The sequence below is a fragment of the Chroicocephalus ridibundus genome, chromosome 18 (assembly GCF_963924245.1).
Source record: "Chroicocephalus ridibundus chromosome 18, bChrRid1.1, whole genome shotgun sequence".
Taxonomy (NCBI): Eukaryota; Metazoa; Chordata; class Aves; order Charadriiformes; family Laridae; genus Chroicocephalus; species Chroicocephalus ridibundus.
In genome coordinates this window covers 6,259,627-6,287,145 of record NC_086301.1, presented here as the reverse complement: position 1 = coordinate 6,287,145, position 27,519 = coordinate 6,259,627, and the positions used below count along the sequence as shown (strand labels likewise).

The following is a 27,519-nucleotide window of genomic DNA, read 5'->3' as shown; positions in this document are numbered from 1 at the left end:
TGCTGAAGCTCTGATGCCAGGATTAGGCGTCTGCCCTGTGGGCACCTTGGGGTGGCTGTGGGGCAGGAGATGCTACCTCAGAAGCTGACGCAGGGCAGCTTCTCAGCCGCGGCTCTGTCGCAGAAGGCAGCACTCGCCTATTCAGATGTGAAGACCAGCCAACAAGAGAACAGCCCAAAAGCCTACATTTTCCTAAGGGGTTCATCGCCCTTGAGCACCTGCTTTTCTGGCTTGTGTTCATTGCAAGGCACTCCGTGCAATCCACATACCCCAAAGAGAAACTCCGTGCCATAAAGAGAGCCAGGACTGTTTCAGATGTCAGTGCCTACAGCTGCTGTGTTGATTTTGAGGGAACAAATGTGCCCAGTGAAGCAGAGAGGTTAACATAACCCTGTCACTGCTCCACGCTACAAAAAGCATTAAGGTTCAAGGAGTGAGTACAGAGATCTGCGGTGAGCACACCAAAACCTTATTTGGAAATGTACTGATTTAAACACACAAAAGAGTAAGAATGGAAACAAAATGCACAGAATTTCAAAAGCGACATCAAATGAGCTTTTAATTAAACCATATTAAAGGCCCCTTTTTCAGAAAAAAAAAGAAGAGAGGGGCTTAAAGCTGTCCTCTTCTTTAAAAGATTTTGTGAAGTACTTCTCATGGAGAGACGAGTAGAGTTTTGGAGAGATGGATGGAGTTTTGAGTTGAGGAAGATGGGTACCACCCTGCCTTTGGCAAGAGCAGGAGAAAGAAGGCATTTCTGGCCTGGGACATCTTCTGGTTGATCCGATTCAACCCCTTTCTTTCAAGACTAATTGCGGACCGCTCGAACAACAGCCGTCAGGGGAGAGCTCAGGGCAGCATTTTGGAAAGGAGAGCCGAAAGCAGACAACCGGTCTGCTCTGCCCCCTGCACTGGGGGCTTTCTATCTGGAGAGCAGATGCACACGTGTAGGCTGGTAAATGAGGAGGCAGAAGATACGGCAGGGACGAGAAAGGGGAAAGGCAATTACAGTCTACAACTCTACGTTGTATTTTGAGCCCGTGGCTGTGAGTTTCTCCTCCTTTACTTCCAAAATACTTCTTACCCGGCTTTGCCAGGTGCTTCGCGGCAGAGAAGAAGGCGCTACGTGAACACAGGGGCTTAGTATTGCCCAGGAGCCCTTCAGTTGTTGGGGAAAAAAAATGCAGAAAATCAAATTTTTATTTGTGTTTTGATCTCACAAACTGAAAAAAACCCCAACCAATCAGGAAAAAACTCTGCTGGACTGTACAAGGAAATGAATTCCCCTAATTACCACAAGATGCTCCCCAAGTCTGACAGTATCTCTTGGAGCAGATGTGTTCAAATAATATTTCCTCAGCCTCCAGCCTGCGTGGGCAGATTCCAGCACCAGCCACTAATGTTAAAAAGTACCTAATGAGCATCGACGTTAAGAAACCGCCTGGTCTTTTGGTGTCTGCGTTTTTCCCATCCTCCAGGCCAAGTTGCAAACATTTTGTTGGTATTATTCACATCAGAAAGTGCTTGATTTTAAAAAAAACCCCAAACCGCTAAAATCTGGATCCATGAAAGCAATTGCTAGAAAGGAAGGAGTGGAGCCCTTGAAGTTCTTCTTTAGGCAGACTAAGTGCAAAGGGGCAGGTCTGAGGTTTTTCTAGCAGTGACAGCAAACTCTGCCTGCCTCGCTGAGATGTTATTTAGGGATGAAGAATTATACACACTCGCACATATATCCCAGGCAGGTTTCTCTCACTAATTTCCCATGTGATTAGCTGTACTCAAAATGCTGCACGGCACTGGAGGTTCTTGGAGCGATATCTTCGCCGATCAACAGGCAAGCGTGCAGCTGCAGAAATGCGGCAGATAAAACGACGCCAAGTTTTTCTCCTCTGGGCTTCCCTCGCTGCCCGGGAAGGGACTGTCCAAAGATCTCAGAGATTTTGCCGCAGACCCAAGAACAAATGGTCTGAATCCTGCCATCCGTTGCCTCCCCTCTTACCACCGGTACTGTATAGCTGCTGAACAAATGTTTAAGTGGAGATCGTTACACCAGCTTGTAAAGAACGACTTCACAAGAGTCTTATTTCCATTTCCTTCTCCCCTCTCCCCACTTCCCTTGTTCAGAGCAAGCTCTCTCTCCTCCTCTTCTCAGTAATCCACATTTACGCTCAGAAAGCAACTGCTTTAATGAGACAATGATTGCTTTAACCTGAAAAAAATGTACAGGAATGAGGGGACTCTGAGAAAATCTGCCTTCGCCTGTGGTAGCCACCTGACCTCTTATCAGAGCGGTGCTGCGCATGTCCCTCGCAGGGCTCCGTGAGGACAGAGATGGGACAGCTTCTTGGAAGAGCTGGAAATCAAGAAATGCAACTGGAAGCCTTGCCAGTTAATCCTTCAAAGGGCGAGGGACGGATCCCTACAGCGCTACGCTGACAGCAGGTATCTTCCCTGCTTGTTCCGAGCTCTGTTTCCGAATCCAAGATCTTGTCCTCCTCAGGGCCCCCCTCTCTACCCCCACTCTCCATCCTCATTTCTGAACGAGCTCCAAGGTTGATTTCCTGCGTGTTTGAATAGGACCAGCTTGACACAGCCTGCCTTGGGATGAAATCACCAACTTGGCTTGCCTTCTGTCTGAAAAACAAATCCTTCTGCAGGGCTTTCATCTAGAAAAAGGACAAGGATTCTGAAACGCAGGCAGGCCTCTGCCAAGTTCCTGTGAACTGCTGCCTGAGTAAAGCTTATGTTTGCTGTGTATTTAGCCTAGCTTTAATAAAGGTTGCCTAGCTGAGATTTTACGCTAAAAATAATCGATGAACCTCCTCCTGTTTGCTCCCCTGGTAGCTCAAAATAGGAAGTAGAAACACAGGTAGGTGAGATTCGGAGTTCTTGCAGGGACTAGCTGTTTTTGAAGAGGAATGGGACACCACGCATGGGGAAATCTCAATCTGTGAGCAATGGCCAGGGCAAGCTGGGAGGAAGGGAAACTAAAACAGCAGCCTCAAAGTGAGAGGACCTTCTTCCATGACACAATCTTCCAGGTTATTCAGGACGTGATGGGAATAACGTCTTCTGGGATACCTGGACTTCAGCTTTCTTATTGCTCTGCAGAAAACGGTGGTGACGATGCTAACTTGTGGGGAGCCAAGAGCCTGCACACATGCTATGCAAGCAGTATCAGGCAAGGGCGTAACGGTATGACACCCTCTGGGGGCCTGTTGCACGCTGTGATCCCCGTACTGGTTTTGGGACAGGGCTGCTTCTATGACAGTCCTCAAATTTGACAAGCAATTGATGGGCTGTTCTAGCTAGGGACGGTAGCCTGTATTTGCCTCCTGAGTGAGCGAGGTGCCAAAATTATAATGTACCTATTGTATTTGGTTTGCCCCTAAACCTTGAAATTAGCCCAAGGCCTGCCTCTGCCCTTCCCCAACCCCTCTATTTTCCTTTCCCAGAACGGAAAATACACTTTCTGTGCTCACTCGGAAAGGAGCGGAGATGGGCTGTACGCTTCTCTCTCCCCAGCAAAGTGCTGGAGCAGAGAAGTGCAATATAGGAGCTGCGGGCTCAGCGTCGAGAGTTTGTTACAGGAGGGTTCCTGTACTCCAGGAGTTTCTTAACCAAGCTCATTAGCCCAATCCTCCTCAGCTTAGGTGAAGCTGAAGTAGAAAATGAGGTACTACAACCGTACTAAGTCAGGAAGGTGTTTGCTGGGCACACGCGAGCAGCTACAGGCAAGGCTGGGTTATGTATCTACTCTGCAGGAGTTTGCACCGATTCTTGCTAACGCTTCTCCGCGTTGGAGAGCTGGGGTCTAAAAGCCACCATATGGTTATCATCGGTACCGGAGAAGCATGTGGCCAGGACATGTGTAACTCACATTTTCCTCTGGACCACACTCAGCCTGCACTTGTTTATTGTGGGGGAGGGACTGGAAAAATCATTGACTCACCGTCAGGAACAAAACATTTAAAATCTTGAATTGAAAACGACTCTTTTTTTTTAACAAAGCTTTTCTGCTGTTGCAGAGGAAAGGGAACAAGTATTGAGTGGGAAAGTTTGGGGGCTGCACAGGGTTTTCCCTCAGTGGACAGAAGCGATACACTGAAGAGACAGCTCTTTCTGGTGCTTCTCTAGACAACGTCAGGTTCCTACTCTGGCCTTGCTCTAGTCTGTACCTGGTTGAACCCTTACAGAAAAATAAAGACCCCCGCTACCTCTATTCCTCAAGTCATGTCTGGTTTAGGTTTTGCTGGACTTAGAAATGTCTCTCCGTCAGAAAAGAAACCCAGATGGGAACCAGGTATCTCAAACCACCCACCCGACAGCTAGGATATAAGGATGCGGACAGACCGAAATGGCGCCCTGCAAATAGCCCGTAGAGTGCTAAAACGCAGCGTGCTGGGAGTGGAGGGGATTAAAGGTTTAACGTGGAATTCAGTGCATTTCAGGCACAATACACAGCTCCGCTGAACATTTACAGGCAACTTTGTGCATGGCATTTTGCAGCATATTGCTGCAAAAATATGCATTTTGCATATTAATGGGTCAAAGCTTGCGACGTCTGTTGTAGCTCTAACACTCTTGTTTGATCTCCAACGGAAGAAGACAATAAGCCTGTAGAAAAATCAAAGGCATAAAATGGCTGTGGGCAAAAAGTCCACAAACTGGGGCAACGCCAGCCTTTGCCCTGTTCCACAGCTGAATTCAGCAGCTGCACTCGCGTCTGGTTCTGTGAGGCTGGCTGAAATGCATTCATCTACTCACAAAGCTCCTGCAGATGGAAGGAGGCTCTGCTGGGTCTAAGATCTGAGCCAAGCTTAAGCCTGGATTCTGTTGCATCCAGCTCCATTTGCCACGACGGATTCTGCCAAGCTCGCCTGAGCACAAGAAAGGCTTCCAGTTCTAATTTTCAGCTCTGCTCTCTTGCCTCTTTCCGTTCTTCCTCTCGCATTCTGCTGCCGGAAAACACACGAACAATGGAGATTAGCCAGAGCTCAAAGGCCTTTCAAGTGTTTTCCAAAAAGCACGAAACCTCTGCCTCTATTCCTTGCTGGTGTCACACGAAGCCAATTCTCCCCCCACCCCACACGCTCTCCCGGACGTCTGAGAACAGTGAGTGTCTCACATAACTGAAGGGGGTTCCTGTCCTCAAATCTAACAAACAATGAGGTGACTGAACATCTGGAAGGAACAGATGCTTCTCGTATCCACGGACGGCGCCTTTCAATGTGTACTTCATGCCACCCAGGGCTGTCTACCCATGGAGAAAGGGAATCTGGGCTCCTTGGCAGCGCGGAGCCCATCAGCCGTGAGTCAGAGAGCTGTTGGTTCACCAACATGTAGATGCGCAGTTGGTGTCTCACTGCAAAGAACAGACTGAACAGCACAGCTCACCTGCTGATTTCAAAAGACACAGCGAAGATAGGGAGGTATTCGCAGCACATGTGGGTAGGACAGATCCAGGAAGAACTGGGGGTAAGTTGCTGTCTGAAGACACGTGCAAAATCAGCGGGCTTGGCCCCACTGCCCCATGGCCCTGCTCTTTGGAAAACCTTCTCTCTCAGCTCACAGCAGGGTGCCCAGAGAACTGACCTGCTGGTTCAGCCTGTGGCATCTCCAAACAGAAAGACTGCTACACGTTTGCAGGTAAATAACAGGGATTAAACCCACAACCATCGACGGCAAAAGAGCCATCTCTGGGCGTGCAGCGGAAACCACCACCGGAGCAGGAGCCTCTCATCTCCTGTTGCAGACCAGGAGCAGACAGGAACAAAATACACCCGTCCTTTAGCCGCAACATCTGAGCGCCCTGCTCGGGTATCACGTTTTCTCTGCCTAGCACCCAAGGAAGCAGGAGCCACTCGCTTCGTTTTCCACAGAGCGAGCAGCATCACAGACCCACTGACGCTGCCAAGCCAGCGTTTCACGGGAAGGACGCTGATTCTTCGCTATTTTCACAGCCCAGTCTGTTGCAGTCTCACCTTTGGAAATGGACGAGTGAGATCATACCTGCCGGGTGAGAAAGGGGAGAGCTGTGCTGAGAAATCACCAGGAAAGGGAGATGAGGACGTTGCAAGTGCCGCAGCTCTAGTCTGTACTCAGCTAAGCTGAGCCCCAGAACTCCAAACTCGTGGAAGTCTGTAGTTCAAATCCACAAGGTACTAATCTAGTTCAGTCACTTCCAATACAGTCACTAAGCTGCCAAGCGGCAGCGTTGGGAGTTACACAGAAATAATCCCAGCCTGAGCTTCTTGTGGCATCATAAATTGCCTGTGTCGTCAGTCAGCAGAAACCTGAGATGAAATTCTTTCCTTTGCAGTTAATTATTTCCAAGCCTTCGCAGCCTCAGCCGAACTGGTGAAAGGTGCTGAACCGACAGCCCTGGAGAAACAGGCTTCCCATGCGTCCACAGAGGCGGGCAGAAGTGAGCCAGTAGCGAGAACTCCAACCTGCTCCGCCAATGTGCTGCAAACCTTGCGCTCGAGTCGGACTACTCTTCTTTCCCACCAGTCCACACTAAGCAGCTCTGCTTGCATGCCCCTGGAAAACCACAGCCTCAGAATTCTTATCCGCAGGGCCAAACCCGATGTGAATTTTAGCCCGTGGATCTGGCAGCCCTCTAAGGGTGAAGCAGCCTCCTCCAGACCCGCTGCTGACGTTTATCATGGCCAGGTGCAAATCTTCTTGCGCTGGCCGAGTGCCATGAGACCAGCGTGTTTTTAAGAATTTCACCCTCCTACCAGACAGTGTTTTTCAATATTTTGCATTAAATCTTCTGCTGTATTTGATTAGCCTGCAGCAGCTGTTTTCCACTCTCACAACAAATCATAAATCTATAAGCTTATGTGTGAGAGACTGTCTGTGCCTAAGAATGCGTGTGTCTGAAAAAGCGCGTGGCTGCACAGCTGTGCATGAGCCTGTACCTGCATATAGGCTTGAGTGAGAAAGAGCAAATCAATAAACCTTCGTACATAATCAAGTTTGAATCTATGTTGGAGGCCACAGGGTAGTTTACGCTTCTGTGTATGTGCACGTGTGCAAGAATTCCCACTTGGATATGCATTCGTTAGATGAGTGTTCCATACTGAGAACGCGAGAATCAATGCTAATAAACGGTTGATTGCTCCAGCGTGAGCTCAGGGATGGGCACACGTTTCTGCGAAGGAAGATGAGTTTTAGCACAAGCATGTACATCACACGAGCATGGGAATATCCGAGCACAGGCCAGAAAGAGTTATGGAGCCCTGATGCTCCCATGCACAAAAATACGAGTCCTTGTGCACTCAGGTTTGTGACTGTGTGCACTCAAGTCAAAAACTCCTTGTTGTGAAGCCAAGATCTCCTGTCCCATGGCCAATTCAGATAAGGAGAGCAAACGGCTGAAAGAGAAGGGAGGGGGAAACAGCTACATACATTAAAAAAAAAATAATAAAAAGAAGGCGTTATTCAAAGACTATAAAAGGCAAAAGTTTGGATGAAGGAGAAGAGAGAAGGTTGCCAAGTTGTGACAAAAAAAAAAGAAAAAGAAGGAGCAAGCTGCTGCCAGGTCTTGGCACGTGTGCTTTTACTTGTATAAATCAGTCACTCTAGACCTATGGTAGTTCTTGCTGACAAGCTGTCAAGCTCCTTGGCTGGGGGAATAGGGCATGTGCTTTACATGCACTTACAGAATAGTAAACTGTTATTAAAAGTGGGAAAAAAACCCAGTCTGATTTACTTGTGGTTTTGCCTGCTTGGCTGTATTATCACAGAACAAATTCACTCGTGCGCGGAGCAGTCTGCTTGCATGGAAAACTACAGGCTAACCTCCCTGTGGAAGCACTTGACCTCTTAAGGGGATGGGCAGAAACAAAACATCGCCAAGAACAGAGAACGTTAAATGAAGACATCGGCTAAAGCCAGCGAAATGCTGTGCGGATTTCAAACAGCCCAAAGCACCGAGGGACGTGGTTCACCCATGCTTTGAACCGGACAGAGACCTGTGAACGTCCCAGCTTCGTTCAGGAGACGGGGAAAGCTCCTCTAGGCAGGCTTAGATCAGGGTTGGGATCGGGCCCATTGCTACGTAAAACCCAGACACATCAGCTGGGCCCAGAGCAGAGAAACTGCCTAAGTTAGCAGCCAACAGTCCCGAGCTGCCCGGGGGTGCGGCGAAGGGAGGAGAAGGCTGCCGTTTTCCATGACGAGGGAAGCGGGGAGACGTGCGCTCTGTCTGAAGGCCGCTGGGACCACTGGCGAGAGACGGGCTTTAGACAGCAAAAGATAGGAAGGATGGATGCTCAGCTTAGGGTTGGAAAGGGGAAACAAAAGCAGAAAAGCCAAAAAAGGATTTAGAGAGATGTTATGCGAAGAGAATAAATAGATAATTGCCAGTGGAAAACCTGACCAGACTAGTTCTCTCAGTATTGACTTTGCAGTTAAGTACAGCCTCGTCGCTGCCTTCCCACGTTACAGGGCATTCATCCTGTTTTATCACTCAGCGAGCTGCACAAACGCACGCACGTATATAAATACAGCACCGGGCTGGACGATCTGCCCGTGTTGCCCCACCAAAACACCACGTCGGCACTCATCCCGACTCCCACCCAGAAGCTGTCTGCCTTCCCGAGATGGATGCCTGTTTTTCGAGTCTGTCCCACAGAAGACACTAACTCATTTTGGACGGTAATACGGCACTCCCGGTGTCAGTCCACGCACTAGGTTTTTAGGAAACGGGCTTGTCAGGCTATTCAGACCTACAAGAATAAAAAGTGAAACCCAAGGAAGATATGAAATTTTATGGTGCCGTTTGTAGCAACACTTCCAAAAGTAGCTTTGACTGGAACGTAGAGTTGGATCACGCCAATCCAAGACCACGAAAGACACAGAGCATCCTTATTGGATGAGATTTGCGTTTTTCTGTATGTCTTTTACTATATTCCTCAGTTTATGGGGCGTAACCCCATACCACTGCTGTAATCGGTCCTGATCAGTAGGCACGTTTGGAGGAAAATGCTTATAAGACGACAACAGAACTATTTTAAAAAATAACCGCCTGTTAACAAAGCAAAACCCAAGAAGTGCTACAGCCTAAACCTCAACCCAGTTTGAGAGCCTACTTAAGCATGCAAGCAGACAAAATTCGGGTAATAATCCTACCACTAATTCACAGGGAGCACAAGGTCTTCAGGAAGGACACGGACTGTGGATAGAATGGAAAAAAAATGGAGAAAACGAGATGTTTGTGTGGATTTGCAAAGCAAGGCTGTAGCCAAATCAAGCACTCGGGGTTTCCAAATCACAGCTCCTGGCTCCAGCCGATGGACTCGCTGCCCTGCGAGTAAGACTTCAACATACGACCAGGACAGCACACGGGGTGCTTTGAAATGGCTTGTGCTGCTGAGGTCTCAGGGTGGATCGTGGGGAGAAGGTCAGACTTGTGCAAGACTCGTATGTTAAAGTAGGTCACTGATCCAACCCATCCATTTAGGGTTATATGCCTTCCCGATGACTTCAGCATCTAACTGTCTTGACAACACCAGCGAGGAAGTACTGCTGCCAAAACATTAATGGATCTAGGGCAAAACTCAGCCCCGAGCAGGAAGCCAGTGTAACACCCAGGCACCTTAAGCACCTTCAAAACAATGCTTAACCAGGATCCGAAGTTCATATAAGCAAACCGAATCGTTAGCGAGCACGTTCGCAACAACAGTTATGTCCCTGGGTGGTCTCGGCAGTTACACAGAGGTCTGCGTCCAACGCGTTCAACAACTTTTCTACGTGTTACTGAGGATCGCTGCCTGTCTTTTACAGATGGGGACGGTGAGGCACTTGTCCCAGTGATGGGTTGTGCAACAGAGAACTGGACACTATCACAAAAACCATAGGCTCTCACCTTGCGAACAATAACAGCATCCACCCAAACCCAACCGAACCAAGAAATCAAGTACAAACACCTCAGTCGTTAAGTACATCGTTATCTCAGGTAGTTTACTTTGGTCTTCTTTAAAAGGTGTGGCTGTGAACAAGTCATGAGGCATGGGGGATTAAAGGAAAGGGGAGTAAGAGGTTAATTGGATTCTATTTGGAGAGGGATTTAGGTTGGCTGAGTTTTTTCAGTCAGCAGCGCACAGTGGAACGTGTCACTTGTAATTGAGCTAATGAAACACCTCTGGAGATAAAAAACCATAAGCTAAATTCAGACTTGACTTAGAGACTTGAAGTTCATTCACCACAAGGTTAGGCAGAGATGTAACTGCTTTGTTTAAGGACAGCGGGCTGGAAAGGTAACAGCAGAACTGCTTTTACTTTGCAAAATCTGGTTTTTCTCACTCAAGGCTGCTGGACCGAGGGGTGATTAAGCAGATCGTTTTGTTATGGATACTCTTCCAGGACAGGAATCTAAACTCTGCCAATATGCTAATGCAATTTACTAAGTCCAGCCTCTCTTCTACTCTAATGATATTATATTTGTTTTCTATAAGTAGAATAGGGAGGGCAAGCATTTTGCTCCATGGTTGTGGCAGTGGAACTACACATGGCTTAGTCGAAAGAGGGCTGCAAATACCTGCCCTTCTCGATGCACGTTTATGGTGGGCTGCCGTCTTCCAGCCCAGTTCCTTTCGGTTTTCACAAGGGGAATGAAGGGTTTCTTTTCTAGTCTTCAAACCGTGACAAAACCCCCTCTGCCCCAAAGCCAAACTACCAAACGTGACCTGAATGCAAGTAAGGGAGCGCTGGCTTCCCAAGTCTGCCAAAAGGCCAAGCCAGAGTCCTGCAGGGAACGGCATCCTCTTTGTGAAACACGTTCGTGATCTGAAATTACCTCGTCTTCCGAGTCAGGAAGAAAACCTTTAATAGCAAGGTAAATCATGGGGAAAAAATCAGATATTTTCAGGAGGCAATTTCAAAACCATAGAGGTATTTTGTCAAAACAAAAAAAAAAAAGTCTATCTTCTCAAAATGAACCGCCAACTCAGAAAGAAAGTTACTTCCTAAATTAAAAAGTTGTAGTGAAAATTGGTTTCCAATTTTGCAGGTTTTATATTCTTGCTTTGGGGATAATTACAATAATCCAGTAATTATCTTTTGAAGACACTTTTAGAAAACCAAAACTCTGCTTCTTCATTCCCCTTGTCTCCCTTCAGGAGTTTAAGAATAAAGTTAGCTTTAATGAAAAAAGAGGATGGACTTGACATCCCTGATTGAACAAGAACCACACACAGTCATGAATTTTATGCAGTTGTATAAAAAATATTGCAGGCATGAGGACCTCAGCCTCTGAGTGCACTAGAACACTTCTGTGCCGATCTCACAACACAAGAAACCCTGAAATGATGCAGCTCCACCCTGTGTAAGAGAAATCCAGAATAGCGGACAGCAATGCAGAAAACACGAAGTTTCTGCATGAGCCCTGCAGAGATTGAGATGGTAAGGAGATCCAGGAGGCTGTTTTTTTTATATCCTGGTAAGAGTGACGTTCGTTCAGCAGGAATTACCTCTTTCTCTTTGATTCCTCCTGCTGTGGTTTGATTCTTCCCTCTTCCTGCTGAGGTTTGATTCCTCCTTCTCTGGCTTTAGGAAAGAAGACAGATAAGTGGCTGCCTGGTCTATTAGCTGATACCTAGAAAACAGAATGTCTCTGGTTAATTAAGGGATCAAAATAGCCAAGGTGTTGAAGCTGGGGGGGAAATGTGCCCTGGCATGTCAAGCGAGTTACATTCTGTGTTGTTAGATCCTTTGTCTCTCCCAACATCCAGCTCAGAGTTTCTATGTGTTGGACAGCAAACAAAAGAAAGGCTTTTTCAGAACACGGGTCCTGCAAACCCACTTTGAGATGGGAATTCAAGCTGCAGGCTTTCTGGCATCATCACTAGCAATAAAGACAAAAACAGATCGTGCCCAGTTACAGCGCTGCAGCTGATTCAGTGAATTTGCACAAATGGCAACTGATGGGGAAAAGGCACTTTTGCCACCAGAGTTCAGCTGACAGTTCAGCTGCCAGTTCTGGAAAGGCAGGAATCCAGCTCCCTCCCCCAAAGCTGAATTGCTCCTATAGCGCTGAGACAAAGAGGGGCAAGACCAGTAGCAAAAACACTACTTAAGACATCACAGACAGCGAAAAGGATCATCTCCACGGAACAGCTTTATTGTACCGAGGCCTCTATAGCCACCCTGTTGATGAGAGCCATGCTTTAAAGGCAACCTGTCCTGGATTATAAACAATCTAATATTTGAGGAGCCAAGAGCTTGCTATTTCACATTAAGTGCTATTAATTGTTCTGGTTATCATGTTGTGCAGTTCGACCTAACCTACTGATTTCCCCCCACTCCTGCTGCAAAACATCCATCACTTTTTAAAGGGTTACATAAAGCTACAGGGAAAGGTTCTGGTTTGTGTTAGCTTGATTGCTATGGACTTTAATAAAGCACCCATCGCAGCTGCCTAGCCGCACTATAGATCAAGCTCCTATAATTCTATTCATGCCTCCAGAGGGGAGGCTAAGCAAAACGTAAAATTTAACCTCCCTGTGCTTTATTCCTGGCTCGGAGAGATGTCAGAGGCCGTGCAAGCTTTCAGTTTTTCCTTGCTCCCTCAGAATCCACGGCAACAGACGGAAGGAAGCAAGCAGGAAAGGCAAGCAAGGACAAGGAGATGGCTGCACAGACCACACTCTTCACGGCACCTAACAGCACGCCAAGGGCAATAGCAACGCGAGTTACTGGCCCAGGAAAGACAAGTGGCCTTTGGAAACTCAACAGCTAAGGCAGGTAGCTTTAAAATAAGCTTTTTTCCTCCACAAGGCTACCGGGGATGAAGCCACTCGTCCAATGCCTACTTGTGGCAAACCTGGCAGGGAATCCAGCACAAGGACTCATCACAGCTGAGTGTGCGTGTATGAATTGCTATATTCTGCGGGTTTTCTTTGGCACTTCGCTCACCGAACCTGTTGCATGTGGGGTAGTGAATTCCCTGGATGACTCACGCGAGCACACATGTCAGTGGGATGTGTAGCAAACCCATCTCGCGCAGGAGCCTCCAAAATCTGCTTGCTTCTCTCCCACTGGAAGCAACAAGCTCGAGGCTCCTCTGCCTCCTACCACTCAGGGTGGAAAAGGTGAGGAGAAGCAAAGAAACGACAGGTTTCATTCCTATCCCTCATCCCTTCCTGGAAGCGTTATTCCCTGTATCAACAGGAGAAATCCTGGAGAAACAGAAAAGCCACAGTATTTCTTTGATAAGAGATCCACCCTGGCAATGCAAACAATACACCTACCTCACGACGGCGCATTAATTCCAGGAGGTTAGCTCAAGTCCACACAAAACCATTAATGGTACTGAACAGTAATTGCACCCTGCCTCTGTCAAGACAGACCACAGAAAATGAGCCGGGCACAACTCCTGTACAACACAGGCAGGACTCCGGATTGCCAGTTTAGCCAGCCAAAGTAAGAATTTCCCTGAATTTACGTGAATTCGAGAGCATCCAAATGCTATTCACTCTGAGGAAGCATCCCTCTCTGAGATACCAGACACTGCCCGTGCAATGCGAGCAGCCACGTTGCCTACGCTTCCACTCGAAAACATCTGAGCGCCTGCCAGATGGCGAGGGGAGGAAATAAAGTGTATGCACACAGGCAGACGTGGGCCTTCTCCTCAGATGGCGTGAATCAGTGACACTGGAACCACAAAACCCAATGACACAATGTGGTAAACAGGGTTTTTTTTTTAAAAAAAAGAGTTTTAAAGTAGAAAGAACTTGAGCAAATTAACATATTGAATTTCCTCACTGTCAGACTTAAAAAAAAAAGGAGCTGTAAGCCTTAGAAGATAAACAAAATTCTGCCTCTAATACAAATAAAATTTTTAAGAGCGATTCACTTTGTCCGTTCTTCAAGGAGATTTGTCACCCTGGGCTTGCGCTCACTTTCGAAAAAGAGGCTGACCTGAGCATTTTTTTATTTATTTAAAACATAACAAGCCAACCCAAAGCCATGCCTTTTTCTTTGGCTCGCTCTTTCTCTGTATTAATTTCAATTCAATCAACGAGGCAGTTGCATAACTGTTGTTTATAATTGCTGTCACGTCAACCCTGAAACTGATCACTGCAACCCTGAAGTTATATAAAAGGTTTTGTTAGGATTTTTGTTATTTTTCTCGTTTAAATTGTGGGAAGATGAAGTCCTACCCTGGAGAGATGTTTTGGTTTTCTGAGCTCTGTTGCCTATTAGTCCTGTGCTTTGGTGTCTTCTCTCTCCAGTTTTGTTTTACCCAGCGCAAGGGTCTGTTTATGCACATAAACTCTCCAAAAACAGTTCTGTGCACCCCATTAGTACACAGGCTATAAAATACTCTGTGCTGAGTCAGAGAAGCAACTGGCAAAAGTAAAGTTCACAAAACGGGTAAGCTCTTAAGGACCGATTTAAACACATTTCTGGAAAGGTAGACTATTTAAATGCTTCAGTGGCCTGGGACTGTAATTTACCTTGCTCTTCTGAAGCCAGTGGGCTCCCACCCGTCAGTGATACAGCATCAAACCCCGAGGGATCGTTTCTCCTCATGTGCGTGTGTCAAAATGTCGTCGTCGCTTACGCACACAGCAATGATCCCGGAATTGAGAGCCACCTCCTCCGCCAGCCCCCAAACACATCGTGGTTTCCTTGGTCCTCTCCCAACGCTTCTGGCTATTCCCCTTGGACTCAGAGGTGTACTCACCTGGTAGATGTCTCTCTCCTGCCTGCAAAGAATTCAGACGATCCATTTTACCATCACTTTTCTGTCTCTTTAGAGGCACGAATGCCTGGGGCGTACTCACAGCTATCTTGGGCCCAAGGTAGGTTGAAAGCTATTCTGCACTGCAGACATAAATGCTTTAAGACAACAAATAACTAAGGACTGTAGAAAAATACACTGACGTACCATCAACACTCCCCCCCTCCAAAAAAACCCCCTCTCGGGCCCACAAAATATATCTGCTTCCTTACAACTAGTATGTTGTCCCCCCTGTGGAGGAGAAGCTTGTTTAGAGATGAGCACAGCAGCGCAGGAAACCACGCTCCTCCCTTTCACTCCGAACTCAAGAAAAATTTCCAAGGGCTAAGAAAAGTGGGATGCAAGGTCCTTGCTGGAGGTTCAAGCCAGTAACCTGTTTCATCCCACGAGAATTAACCAAGAAAAAGACAGTAATACCAGCGGTTTCTGTAGGGAAGCAGCAAGGAAAGAGTTGGTCAATCGATGTTTTTGCACGGTCGTTGCTCAAAATTCCTTCTGAATGAGCACATACAGATTGTGCGTGTGCGCGCGTGCGTGTACAGGGGAACAAGCAGTACTTTGTGAGAAAAAAACTGTTATCTTCTAAATGATGAGAGTATTACAAAACACAGGGCCCGAGCATCTAGTTTTATGCAGGCATATGGAAGACTGGGAATGCAGTTTAGCCAGATGCAGCAGATGCATTCTCGAAGATGCTCCCACACACATCAGTCGCATTCAAAACGGGGGGTGTATCTAAGAGTCAGTGATAGTGGCACAGCCACACAAATTAACACCCAGTCGAGCAAAGCACCCAGGTCATTAACTTCAAAATTCCGATAGAAGTTCACATTACAGCAATCAGAGGTAAAGGTTCAAGTGGGATACGCAAATAGATGCCCCGTGAGTTGCTCTCTAATCTCCACTGGGAGACCTTGCGACTGAGACGAAGGCAAGTCATGACCAAAGGCAGTTAACTCAAGCCGTCAGAGCGGTTTTCAAACGCACGGTTTTCACTCTGGGTGTCTGTGGCCTATTTCTAAAGGATTTGTGAAAAGCAACTAAGAAAATCAGGGCTACTATCAGCAAGTGTCAATCTGCTATTCAAGAGTGCGCGTCTCCTCTGAAAAAAAGTGTTAACAGATCCCCAAAATGACTGAAACGCACATGTCTCTGAGCTGTACCCAGGCTGTAACACGTACACACTTACCCCTGCTCTGCTTGCTCACGGTCTCACAGCAATCTCTGCTCTAAGAACGGTGATGACAGAGTTACGCTCAGTATTCTGGAGGTGCAGCATGCACAAGCAGCTTGTGAAAAGCGCTTTATACATAATCCAAGCCAGGTTTCTCTTAGCAGCTTCGTTTTCCCCAGGATATCGCATACGTAGGGATGGTGCAGCAAGCCCTGGGAGAACTCTGGTCCCTGCTCTACTACGTTCTTACTTGCTACGAGTTCAATCTCATCTCAGCCGCTCTCCTCTGTGCAAAAGAAATAGTACTTCATTACTGTCAGGCATAAAATGCTTAAACGCTATAAGGAAGCCACAGAAAAACTGCAATAGTGTACACTTGCTTTGTTAAGGACATCTAAAAGAGGTTTCAGGCTAAACTTAAACATATGGTTGTGCTTTGGAAAAAGCCGCTCAAGTCACAAGCCTGACCCTCGATATCCATCAAAGGTATGCACTTCAGCAGTCTCGCCTTGGCTTTGGGATAGTGTATGTTCATATACAGACATCCAGGCTGCAGATCTGTAATGGTCTGCTAAGCGTCACTGCGTACTCCTAACTGGGGCTGTCTGTCTTCAAAGAAGCAAAATTCTTACTTTTGCGGGAGACCAACGGAGCCTAAGCCTTTACATCTCAAACTTAACTCTCTCCAAAGCCTTCACCAGATACGCTCCCTCTTCCAATTACGCTTTTGATAAAATACTTCTGTCCCTACGCAAGGTCCTCAGGAAAATGAGAACTCGGAACTTCAAAACTCTCAAACCCCACCATCCATCCATGTGGCTGCTTACTCTGCACCATGGAACGCTTTTCCATTTTCTTTTTCTCTCCCGTCTCCGATGCTGAGCACAATTTGACTGCTAGTGTACTAATTGCGCCGGCCTGCTTGCTATTCATCCAGGCTACCGGGCGGAGCTAAAATAATTTCAGCCGAGCAGTTACAAAACTTCCATTTTCCTACCTGTGCCCTAGCTATGTGTTGATCCAGCCAGCATTCCAGCTCCGTCAGACAGGTGGGTCTGTAGGAGGCAAATTAATTTAATTGCAAGGGTTGCCAGAAACAGCAGAGGTGTATTTTAAGTCCCATGACTCTAGGCTGTTCTGTGACTATTTGGAAGCTCGCAGCTGCGATCGCGATGGCTCTGTCTACTGTCCTTTTTAAACATCTTCTGCTTTGACTAATTTGATTAGGCTCATTCTTGGCTGGCTTTCCATCAAGAAAACCCCGTTCAAAAGATGGCCCCACCGCTTTTGCAGAGTACAGCCTAAAAGAGAACATTAACAAAAGGAAATGTAATATACAATAGAAAACTAAACAGAAATGCGCACTTTATTCTTACTACTCTTTACTCATGTAACTTCTCCAACCATTTGTTAATGCTTATTTTGTTTTAAACTACCTTCCTCCCCGTGACAGCTTCAGCAACAGCGAGTTCTCTTCGTACTCAGCTATTTTGAGACTAATTATAAGCAAAAGTCGTAAGAGAACGTAGCTCTAGCAATAGCGTCACACCTTCTTACCCAAGGTCGGAGCTAGTCTTTTGTACTGTAAGACAAACCCTGGCATAGTTAAATAACGACACAAAGCAAAGAAATACTCCATAAAACATTAATATTTTAATGAAAAATCTTAGCTTCATGTTTCTATCCAAAGACACTCAAAACTAGTTTTTCTCCCCCCTTAATTTTGACCTATAATGGGACCAGTTTGGAGATATTTTTTTTTTTTTGTATTTTAGAACATTTTTTTTTAAAGATTAAACAACCAGGCTAGCAAAAAGGTACCCAATACATACTTTTCTTATATCAAACAAGCTAGTATTTCAATACAATGTAACTATACAGAATATATACATTACACATATGATCACAAAGCAAACACTACAGGCTCAGAACAGATTTGAAAAAACATGATATTCACATTGATTACAATAACTCTAAAAATGATTGTAACGTTGAAACGGCACTTAGTTTACAAAAAAAGTCACAAAAATATATATAGCCACCAAGAACTATGGTTCCTGAAAAATACTAATAGCCAGATAGTATTATATAAAATGTGAAGTGTATTTAAACATCGTATACATTAAAAAACAAAACCAAAACCCAAAAACAATTCTGTTAAGTCAATAAACATGCCAAGTAATCTAGCTGTGGCCAGCATCAACAAGAGAAGCTGTACTGTGGATGAGATGACGACTGGATATACGGCTGGTGACCGGAGACTGGCACAGTTAAGGGGGTTTCACTGGTACTAAAATGCACAAAGAAGCCCAACAATAATTTAATTCACATTTTTTTCCTCCAGCTTACTCTTTTCCCTCTTCGGGGTTTCACCATAGGGCAGCACCTAGAGTGAAGGCACTGCAGGAACAGGGCAAAGAAGCTGTCCAAGAACTTTGTGTAGCCAGGGCTGTAAGTCAGAATATCAAAAGCATGCATCAGCTAAACGAATGGTTAAACAAAATCACTCCTCTGGGGACTTCAGCAACCCTCAGGAAGACTGTAGGTACAGATGCCACACAGGCTGGCAGCACCACAAACTGATTCGGCTTTTTTTTTTTTTTTCTTTTTTAGTGCAACCAGATTTGTAGTTGAGACCTGCGGGACACCGAATTACTGTGATAGCACACCTTGAGTTAACAAAAACCCAGAGCAGTAAGTACTGTTGCATTAAAAAAATTCACATTTGTTTGTTTGGTTGTTTTTATGGTACATTTCCTCAAACGCTTTGAACCGATTCTATTTACTAGGGACCTCTGATGTGGCTGAGGCACCGTCCGGCCTTGAACCCTCTTATCTGTCATCAAAATGCTATGGAATTTATTATGTCCATAATTGGAGATGAGAACCCTCCAAAAACTGGGTTTCACCTTGTAAGCAAAACTTGGAACGTAATCGATCTGAATGAAAATTAGCTATTTTCCATATTCTGATGGTGTGGAAGTTGCAATGGATCTAGGAGGGACGGGTGCTCCTACATCTGCATTTTCTCCATCCCTGCAGGGTGCACAAAGCTCCCGTCCTATTTGCATATAAAATGCTTCATGGTTCGTCTCAGCGAGACACTGGCAATAGTCTCAGTGCTCTTCCATCCTGGGGCTGGAGGGGAAAGCCAGCAACCAAGAAGCGACTGAAGCCCTCATATAAAAACTTTAAACCATAGCTTAAAAACAATAAAATTTTATCCCGTAAGGGACATATAGGGATCATAGTCTTATAAAATATATTTTACTGCATTGGCAGCTATTACTTTTTTAAAAAGTTTAAATTCACACCTTTTAGACTCAAGATACATGCGAACCCAGAACCATTTTCAATAACCTCGTCTACTAATCTCTCAGTATGAGAGACTCAACCGTAGTATCTGCGAGCCTGACAACTGAACTCACGCTGTAGTAAGACAGACAAACCATCAGGAACACACATCTTTTCGAATGCGGTGTAAGAACAGTGACAAGCAGATCTGACGGGGAGCTTAATTTGCTGAATGTGTAGGCATCCCCACGCGTTTCCAGGGGAGTTGTGCTCTGTGTCTGCAGCCAAAAAACAAAACAAACCCTTCCGACTTGGCTAAATCTCCCGCATGGCTAAAACGGCACTTCTTTTCCTCACACTCTTTGCGGGGAAATAGAAAGCTTCTGAATTTTTTCCCATTCTCCCAAAACACCGTTTTAAGTCATAAAAAAACCCCATCCCTTCCTTTCCCATTGTTCCCATCAGACGTACTGCTCTACACAATATGCGAGGAGTAAAGACCCTGCACAGACTCCGAGAATCCGGGTCCCCGGCATACGGCAGAACCTTGCTAGTTCTGTGGTAGTGAAAGGCACTCTGCTTGCAAAATAAATGGGCGAGGAAAGGATTTTCCACTGAGTGCAAAGATTGGTGCCACCTGGGAGAAGAATACGCAAAAGCGAGACATACACCACTTTGTGAATGAATTTGGAGACAAAGAAACTGCTGCAATGGGTCATACGTGTAGCTATTTGGAAGAAATGCTAAACAAGTTATAAGGGCCACAAAGATGATGAAGGGACGAGAGCACCGGCCCTACAGGCTAAGGCTGATCAGACTGTTTTGTCTGGAGAAGGCTCAGGGGATTTTATCAATGCGTAAAACTACTGGATAGAAGGGGGCAAAGAAGATCGAGCCAGACCTTTCTCAGTGGGCACAAACGGGAACACCAGAAATCCCATCTAAACATACTAAAACCTTTTTTACGGTGAGGGTGGTCAAACACTGGAACAGGTTTCCCAGAGAAGTTGGGGAGGCTCCATCTCTGCAGATATTCAAAATCTGCCTGGACTGAGCAACCTGTTCTCGCCGACTCCGCTCTGAGCACGGGGGTTGCACTGGGTCAGCTCCAGAGATCCTTTCCAATCTCCACTGTTCTGTGATTGCGTGATCCTTGTCAAGCAGAAATACAAATGCATACCAAATAATGGGGGGCTGTTTTGTAAAAACAAAAAAAAAACAAAAAAAAAAAAAGAAAACGCACTCCAGAGTTCAAAACCCTCTGATAAAGTATTGAAAGAAATTTATGCTTTAGGTTTAATCCCGAGTGTAGTTTAAGGCAAGTTTTTTCTAGCTTAGTTAGATACCTATCTCGCACAATTTGGAATCTAGAGCATACTAGCAACAGAGATTGTTTTAAGATATTCTACGTTTTCACATCTCTCCTGTGAAGAACAACAGCATTTCAAAGTACCGAACACTTCCAAAAAGTTAGGGAGGAGAAACAAAACGCATTTGTATTTAATCTGTGCTCACTTCTACGGAGAAAAGAGATATTAACAAGAAACAATTACAAACAGGGAAATTAACAACTAAACCCAACCCTAAACCAAACAAACAGACAAAGTCCTCTAAGAACTCTATTGTTCCTGCAGTTGAATCAGATTGAAAAGTGAGAACTAAATTAAGATGTTACACAGGGTTGAAAAGATAATGTGTATCACAGTGCAAGGAACAATGAACCCCATGACTTGCCTTGTGCCAAGGTGCTAACAGATAATGACACTCATTTCTTTTCAAGGAAGACCAGATTAGAGCTACAAAGTTCTTTTAAACTTCACCCCCCCCCCTTTCTCTTTGGTATTCAGAAAGCAGTTTGCTTTCTGACACTATATTTTAAGTCTTAAAAATCCAATATCCAGATACGTCTCTTGTGCATTTGCACATCTCCTCACTGATAAAACTGTTCAGCAAAATATCTAATGGGTGAAAATTATCAGAGTCTAACAGCAGGTTATGTCCACCTATATCTGACCAACTTTTTTATTACATCTGTACAGTCTGGAAACGAGTTTCTGCGTGAAGTACTTCTTACTACATGAATCACAAAGGATTCTCATATACCTGGAAAGATGAGTAACACCTACTACAACAAAAAGAAAATAATGTATTTGAGTTCACTGTCCCAGCTCTATAATTCAGGATAAAACTCAGCAAAAGGCATTGTCTTGTCTCACTGGCTTCTCAGTTATAGAAACCAGAAGCGCAAGAGAACTGGTCTTTAAATTCAGCCCATCAACAGGCACTGGACTAATTCACAGTACGGCATGCCAAAAACAGAATTTCTCCTTCAAGCCCTTTTAAGAAGACTTACAAAGGTAGACATACAAGACTGAATTGTAGCAGAGAACTTCTTTGCAGCATGTTTCTAAAACACCCTTTGGATCTGGTGGAGAAACTTCATTCCAGTAACTTGGAAGGGGCTTAAATCCCAACTGGTTTCGCTCTATTTAGCTAAAATGTGTGTTTTTTACCTAAAGACAGCAGAGAAAAATTGTTAAAGTCACTGAAACCCTTTCAGCTCTTTCCAAAGGGCAATAATTTTTTTTTCCTTACAAAAGGTGGCTATTAACAGAAACAACTCAGACCTACGGAATATCAGAGCTGCCTAAGCTAACTGAATACAAATTGATCTTGAGATATAATACGACTTTTGTGCCTTCTGTTTCTTCAGCAGCAACCTTTCTCTATTGGTTTCATTTCCTCCTCATGTTTGCGTAAAACAAATCCGGACAGAAAACAACAATTAAAAAAAACCACAAGATTCAAAACTAAGGGAGTATACCATGCCTTTGGAATACTAAGATCAAGTAATACCTACTCGCTCAGCATGTCATCTGTAGGCGGTAAGCATTTGGCATCAAACACTGAGTTAACTTCAGAAGCAATAAGAAAAATCACAAACCTCCTAATGTACTTCCTAATTTAGGTTTCAAAGCAGTACTATAGCCCAAACAGCCTCAACAAAACAAGGCTCGCTGCTCTGAAAATCCCACACCCTAAATTTGCAGCTTTTTCTAAATATGGAAAAATGAAATTGCAAATCTTTCAATTTATTGCTTGCTTGAGCTGTGTATGTAGCTGGAGTAATGGCCTTTAATAAACCAAGTTGGCAAGGATTTAAAATGTTTTGAAACAGGAACAATTCATCATTGCTATATAGGCTTTTTGTAAACAACCCCCTGTTGGGTTAGAAAGTTGGCCTCTAAAGAGAATAAATTGCTTGTTTTGTCCAAAACAGACTAATAAAAATCTCAGAAACTATACATGCGTATGTATAAACAAAAAAATGTGCAATAATGCACAAAAGAGCTCATTTTTTCCCATCTATAAACTCCCTCTAGCTCGCTTTTGGAGATTAGTAAAAATACAGTATATATGATTGGGGGAAGTGACCAGAACTGCAAACAATCTGGCCAGGATTTAAGAATTTCAGTTTGGGAAAACCTTCATTTTCATACGTGGTTCCCCTTCTCCAGAAAGATACAGTCATGAGATATTTGTCAGGCTTGCACGGATATCTACTTTTCTATCATCCTCAATTCATTATGCACCGTTAGACTTTTCCTGACCGTACTATTTCCACGCCTAACCTTCGATGGGCAAATCTGGACAGGCTATTTGATCAAGGAGTTTCTAAAAGGACTGGAATATAAGAAGTAGGAATACCTGGCATGACATCACTTGGTTTGTCAAAACTGATTCATCTGAGATGAAAAGGGACAATGTGTTTTTAAAAAGCGTGTGACTGTTAGTTTCAAAAATGCTTACCATTTCCAAGAAAAGGGTTACAGTAAGCACTTTGAAAAACAGCAGGCACAGAGATAGGAAGTGTCATTTTTTTTTACGCAGAAGATTAAAGCATCCACTCACAACTAGTCAAAACTGTTCAATAATGATTTCCAATGCATCCTTTTGTTTGTCATTTTAAAAAGGTTTCCTCTGATTTCTTTCCCTTAACCAGAGGGTCTGCAGAAGCAAGAGAAACTTAATGAGCTGCTCTAACCGCGGAAGAAGAAATAGCTAAAGTGATCTGAATCAGTTGTTCTTCTTTAGAAGTGTATCACAGCTTCCATGATGTTCTGACAAGATCTTTTTGTGCATTCAGTCTTAAATATTTTCACAGAAGTGATCATTCAGTCATGAAAAATAATGTAACATCTGTTGCAGTTTCCTGTTTAAAGCGTAGCTTACAAAGTAAAAAGGGAAAATCTCCCCACTTTTGTTTAAAAAAATTAAATTAAAATGTACAGGACCAAACACAGGCACTTTCCAAAGAACAAAAATGAAACCAAACCATGAATTATTCAATAGTAATAGATGACAGCTCTGGTTTTGGAGGGTCACCTGCGGCTGCCTCAGCAGTGGCATTAGTCTTTGGCTGCTCTGGCACATCTTCTTCCTTCTCTGCCAACCCACCCAGAGACCCCAAGGGGAAAGTGCTTTCACAATTCTGAGTTGACGACACCTGTGAAATGACAGGCATTTGGACAGAAGAGTTGCTTTCAAAGCCATGCTCCCCTAGCTCATACTGCCCGAGGGTCTCCTCTTGTTCCTGGTTTAAGTAGTCCGGTACTAGGAAGTCACTAGAAGAGGGGCAAAGGACAGAAGAGAAACGTCATTTCTCACACAAACATTAGCGATATCAGTTTCTTTGTATCAGTTACAACACACAAGCTACATTCTGCATTGCACAGAGAACAAAGGTATTCATTTCACATTGCTCTAAGATCATCACAGCGACATACTCCACTAAGCACTATAACCTGGTTCTCATTTAAACACACAGAGAATTTATTCAAAAGCATCTATTTTGCATCGTTGTGCATCCATATTTCCTACACAGCAACTTCTTATTATTTAGACTGTATCACCTTGATGAGAATGAAAGTTAATGTCTGGAACATCATATGGCACTGAAAACCTCATTGAAAAAAGGGAGCACTCAACCTTTAAAAATAGAAACAAAAATGAGTTCAGCGCTGGCAAAGATGTGGGCCTTTTCCACCCCTGAGATAAGATCCACCCAAGAAACAGCAGCAGCGTTCCTCGCAGAGCGGACAGGCTGGAAAGAGAAGCGTGAGGCGAGGGAGGAAGGGTTCTGCTGAGAGCATAAGGAGGCTGCCAACTACAGCGGCGTTTTGTGATGCTGACACGTATCACGCTACAGTGAAAAGAACGGAATTGCATTCCTTCCCCGTTTCGGCCCTTTCTGGACAACACTTCTGGAACTTACTCTTACCAACCGATGGCTGAGTGTAGCCAAAGAAAATCTACCGAACTCTCCAGTAGTATTTTCAGAGCGTGAGGACATAACAAAAATAAAATTTCTTTGCAAATTTTCAGCACCAGACATGTAAGTTTGTACTTGAGGCAAGTATATATATATATATATATATATATTACATAAATGGACGTTCGTATGCTTTGGTTCCTCCTAGTAATAATCCACTTAAAAGCAGTTATCTTCTTCAATGACAGCAGCATTCAGTGCTTCAAATCCAAATTTGCAATGCTAAACCTAGCGTTTGTAAATTCAAACTAAAGGCAGGCCTCTAGACAACTAAAAATCACGTACTTTAATCTGACTTTATTTTGACGACAACAATAAAGTGCTTACCACAATCATGGCATCATCCCTTAAGAGTTTTTGCTCCAGTTTTGGCACAAGTGCTAAGAACAAGAACTGCGTAAACCCACAGATATGAAGCACTTGTACTTTTAAACAATATTCGTCGGAAAAACAGTGACTGGCTTTCCTGGTTTGTTTTGCAATTTTTTCAACCTACATCACTTCTGAGATAATCAAATAGAACAAAATGCTGAAATGTATTGTAGGGGAAAAAGCATCATGTCTAGAAATCATGAGGGATGGTATCTACATATCTACAAAGATGCCGTACCATTTACAATACATTTCTTTTGCGTTTCTGAAGACAAACGATTTAAACACACCAAGCTGCACCCTCTCCATAGATTTGAGAGCTGTGAGATGTCTTCCTCCAGTTTCCCTCGGCCACTTTCCTATTTTTCTATCTCAAATTCCAACGGTTACAAATGTTTATTTCAATACCAGAATACAGCGCTGGTCTCACGCCGCGGAACCCTTTTAATAGTCTTTAGCGAAACGCATTTGTGAGATGACAAGTCTTTTGTGCCCTGATAAACAAGAAATGTTCAACTGGCCCTTACTATTTTGAACCCTATTAGTCTGATCATTTAGTAATATGTTACCTAGAACATGAAAAAAGAGAAGGCATGGCATCGTGCAATCTTTCCACAATATCCACCATCAGGTAAGTACTTAAAAAGAAGTCACGTGTCTATTCCCTATGTCAGCGAACAGGCTATGTACGAGAATTTGAATAGCAAATCATTTACAGAACTCCACAGATACTATAGTATAGCATGCTATGGCTTAACACCATTAGCCTGTCCATAGATACTACTGAAAAGAGAAATTAAGTAGCCCAGAAGCAGCTTCTGCATATCACTCGATTCTTCAGTGCCCTCCTATATAGCTTAGATGCTGTAAGACAGATCAGATATAACAGATAGTGGCGCAAGAATGAATGTGACTGGAATTAGCTGGCAACCTGAGGAGAGGCACAGCAGGCTGCCCTGAAAGCAGGAAAAGATGATTTAGGAAAAAAAAAAAAAAAAAAAAGAAAAAGGAAAAAAAAAAAAAGCAAGTTTCCCTGTTAGGTTTTTGCTGTGCACCTCACCTGCTCTGGAAGTAGTTTGCTAGCTCTGACGCTTCATGGTTCAAGCTCCTCAGGTGAACGATTAAATTTCCAGAGTTGGTGAACATGGCGCCACATGTTTTGCACTCGTAAATCCGAGGCTTGCGGATAATATGCCGGGAAACCCGCATGTGGTGTTTATATTCCCCGAAGGAAGTGAAAGTGGCACTACATATCTGGCACCGGAAACAGCGTTTACCTTCGTGCTTCAGGCGATGCATCTTTAGCGAGTAAGCTCGGGTGAACTTTTTCCCACAGCGGTCACACTGAAATGGTTTAATGCCTGCGGAAGAGAGAGCAAAAAAAAACATTCACCTTTTGCGATGAGGTCACTGGCAAAATCCTTCCAGATTTCTAACAGCAAAAGGACAGCAGCTGCGGCCAGTCACAGCAAAGCGCTGGTTTAGAAAGAAACTCTCTGGTTAACTTTAAAATGGCAGGAACAATTATCACAGAGCTATGCTTTCTCAGAACCAACTGCCAACAAATTTCATCACGATGCGACCTGTCCGCAACGCTTACGCGTCTTCTTCCCCACAGTTTAAAATGAACATAAACCTCCACGGATTATACTATGGCTAAAACCCTGAGCCACAGCCAAAAAGTATCCGATGCAGCAGCCATCTCAAACCGTCTTTGAACTCTTTTGATCTCAGGAGATTCTTGTGCCAGACTGGTTCCCAACAATGCAATTATCAGACTGCCCTTAATTGCAATGTCTTTTTCGGGCTGCCTTTGGCCTCAGAGAAGTGTTCTGGCAGGGGGACTGTGTGCACAAGGATGGCCCTGTAATGCAGCAGGAATGGTGATAAAAGGGTGAAGTAGCAGCCTTTATATTGCGTGGGAATCTTTCCGTACAAGAATCTTCAGCAACTTTGCATGACAGACAGCTCTCTCAGACCGTTTAGGTTTGTGCCGCTCATTTTTTCTCATATTAATCTAGGAGTTCCGTTACTAGTTCATTTTTCATTTATTACAGGCGATAATAAAACCCTAAAACGTACAAGCCCTGCAACACGTTGCAGTGGCTGAGGGTATGTAATCACACCCAGACAGAACTATTACAACATAAAAGACTGAATCACCAAAAGGCTAAGATTTAATAAAAAGTCTGAACTCCAGAAAGTGTGGAAATCCAAACAGGAGGCCAAGAATCTGGAATATGGAGCTCTATTCATAATAGGGCTGTCAAGGAATAAAAAAGGTTTTTTTCAAAAGGCTGAATGTGCATCAGCCCAGGCTGTTAATTCCACCGGTCTTTCACTCTGCTTTCCTTACGTTCAAAGCGGGAGCTGAACTTTTAATTAGGGCTTTTATACAAGGAAAGCTGTAGTTAAGGTTACACCAAAACTTCTCGTTAAGCATGTGAAAACAAGTTAATATACTAGAATATTGTCTTGCGAAGCTAAAGCCTTTCGTGCTTTCCTACTGTCCAAGGGCATCTATTTCCTCTGATAGTTTGAGGAAAATCTCTTCAGCCATTTTGCTTATGTGAAAACACTTTCAACGTTTAC

General features: G+C 44.4%; 1 protein-coding gene across 5 annotated transcripts in view; it reads right to left on the bottom strand.

Annotated features, from left to right (window-relative positions):
- Positions 1–114: 114 nt before the first annotated feature.
- The window catches only part of ZBTB44 (zinc finger and BTB domain containing 44), a 58,816-nt gene continuing 31,411 nt past the window's right edge, over positions 115–27,519 (bottom strand). For 3 of the 5 annotated variants that reach the window (XM_063355123.1, XM_063355124.1, XM_063355122.1), the window contains exons 5-6: positions 25,988–26,288; positions 17,561–23,848 (exon numbers count right to left, since the gene is read on the bottom strand). In XM_063355123.1, coding sequence (XP_063211193.1) covers positions 23,566–23,848; positions 25,988–26,288 — 584 coding nt within the window. In that variant the 3' untranslated portion in view covers positions 17,561–23,565. Of the gene's footprint in view, positions 4,618–4,767; positions 4,959–11,480; positions 11,606–17,560; positions 23,849–25,987; positions 26,289–27,519 lie in introns of those variants that run through there. The other 2 variants (XM_063355126.1, XM_063355125.1) reach the window with 2 other exon arrangements.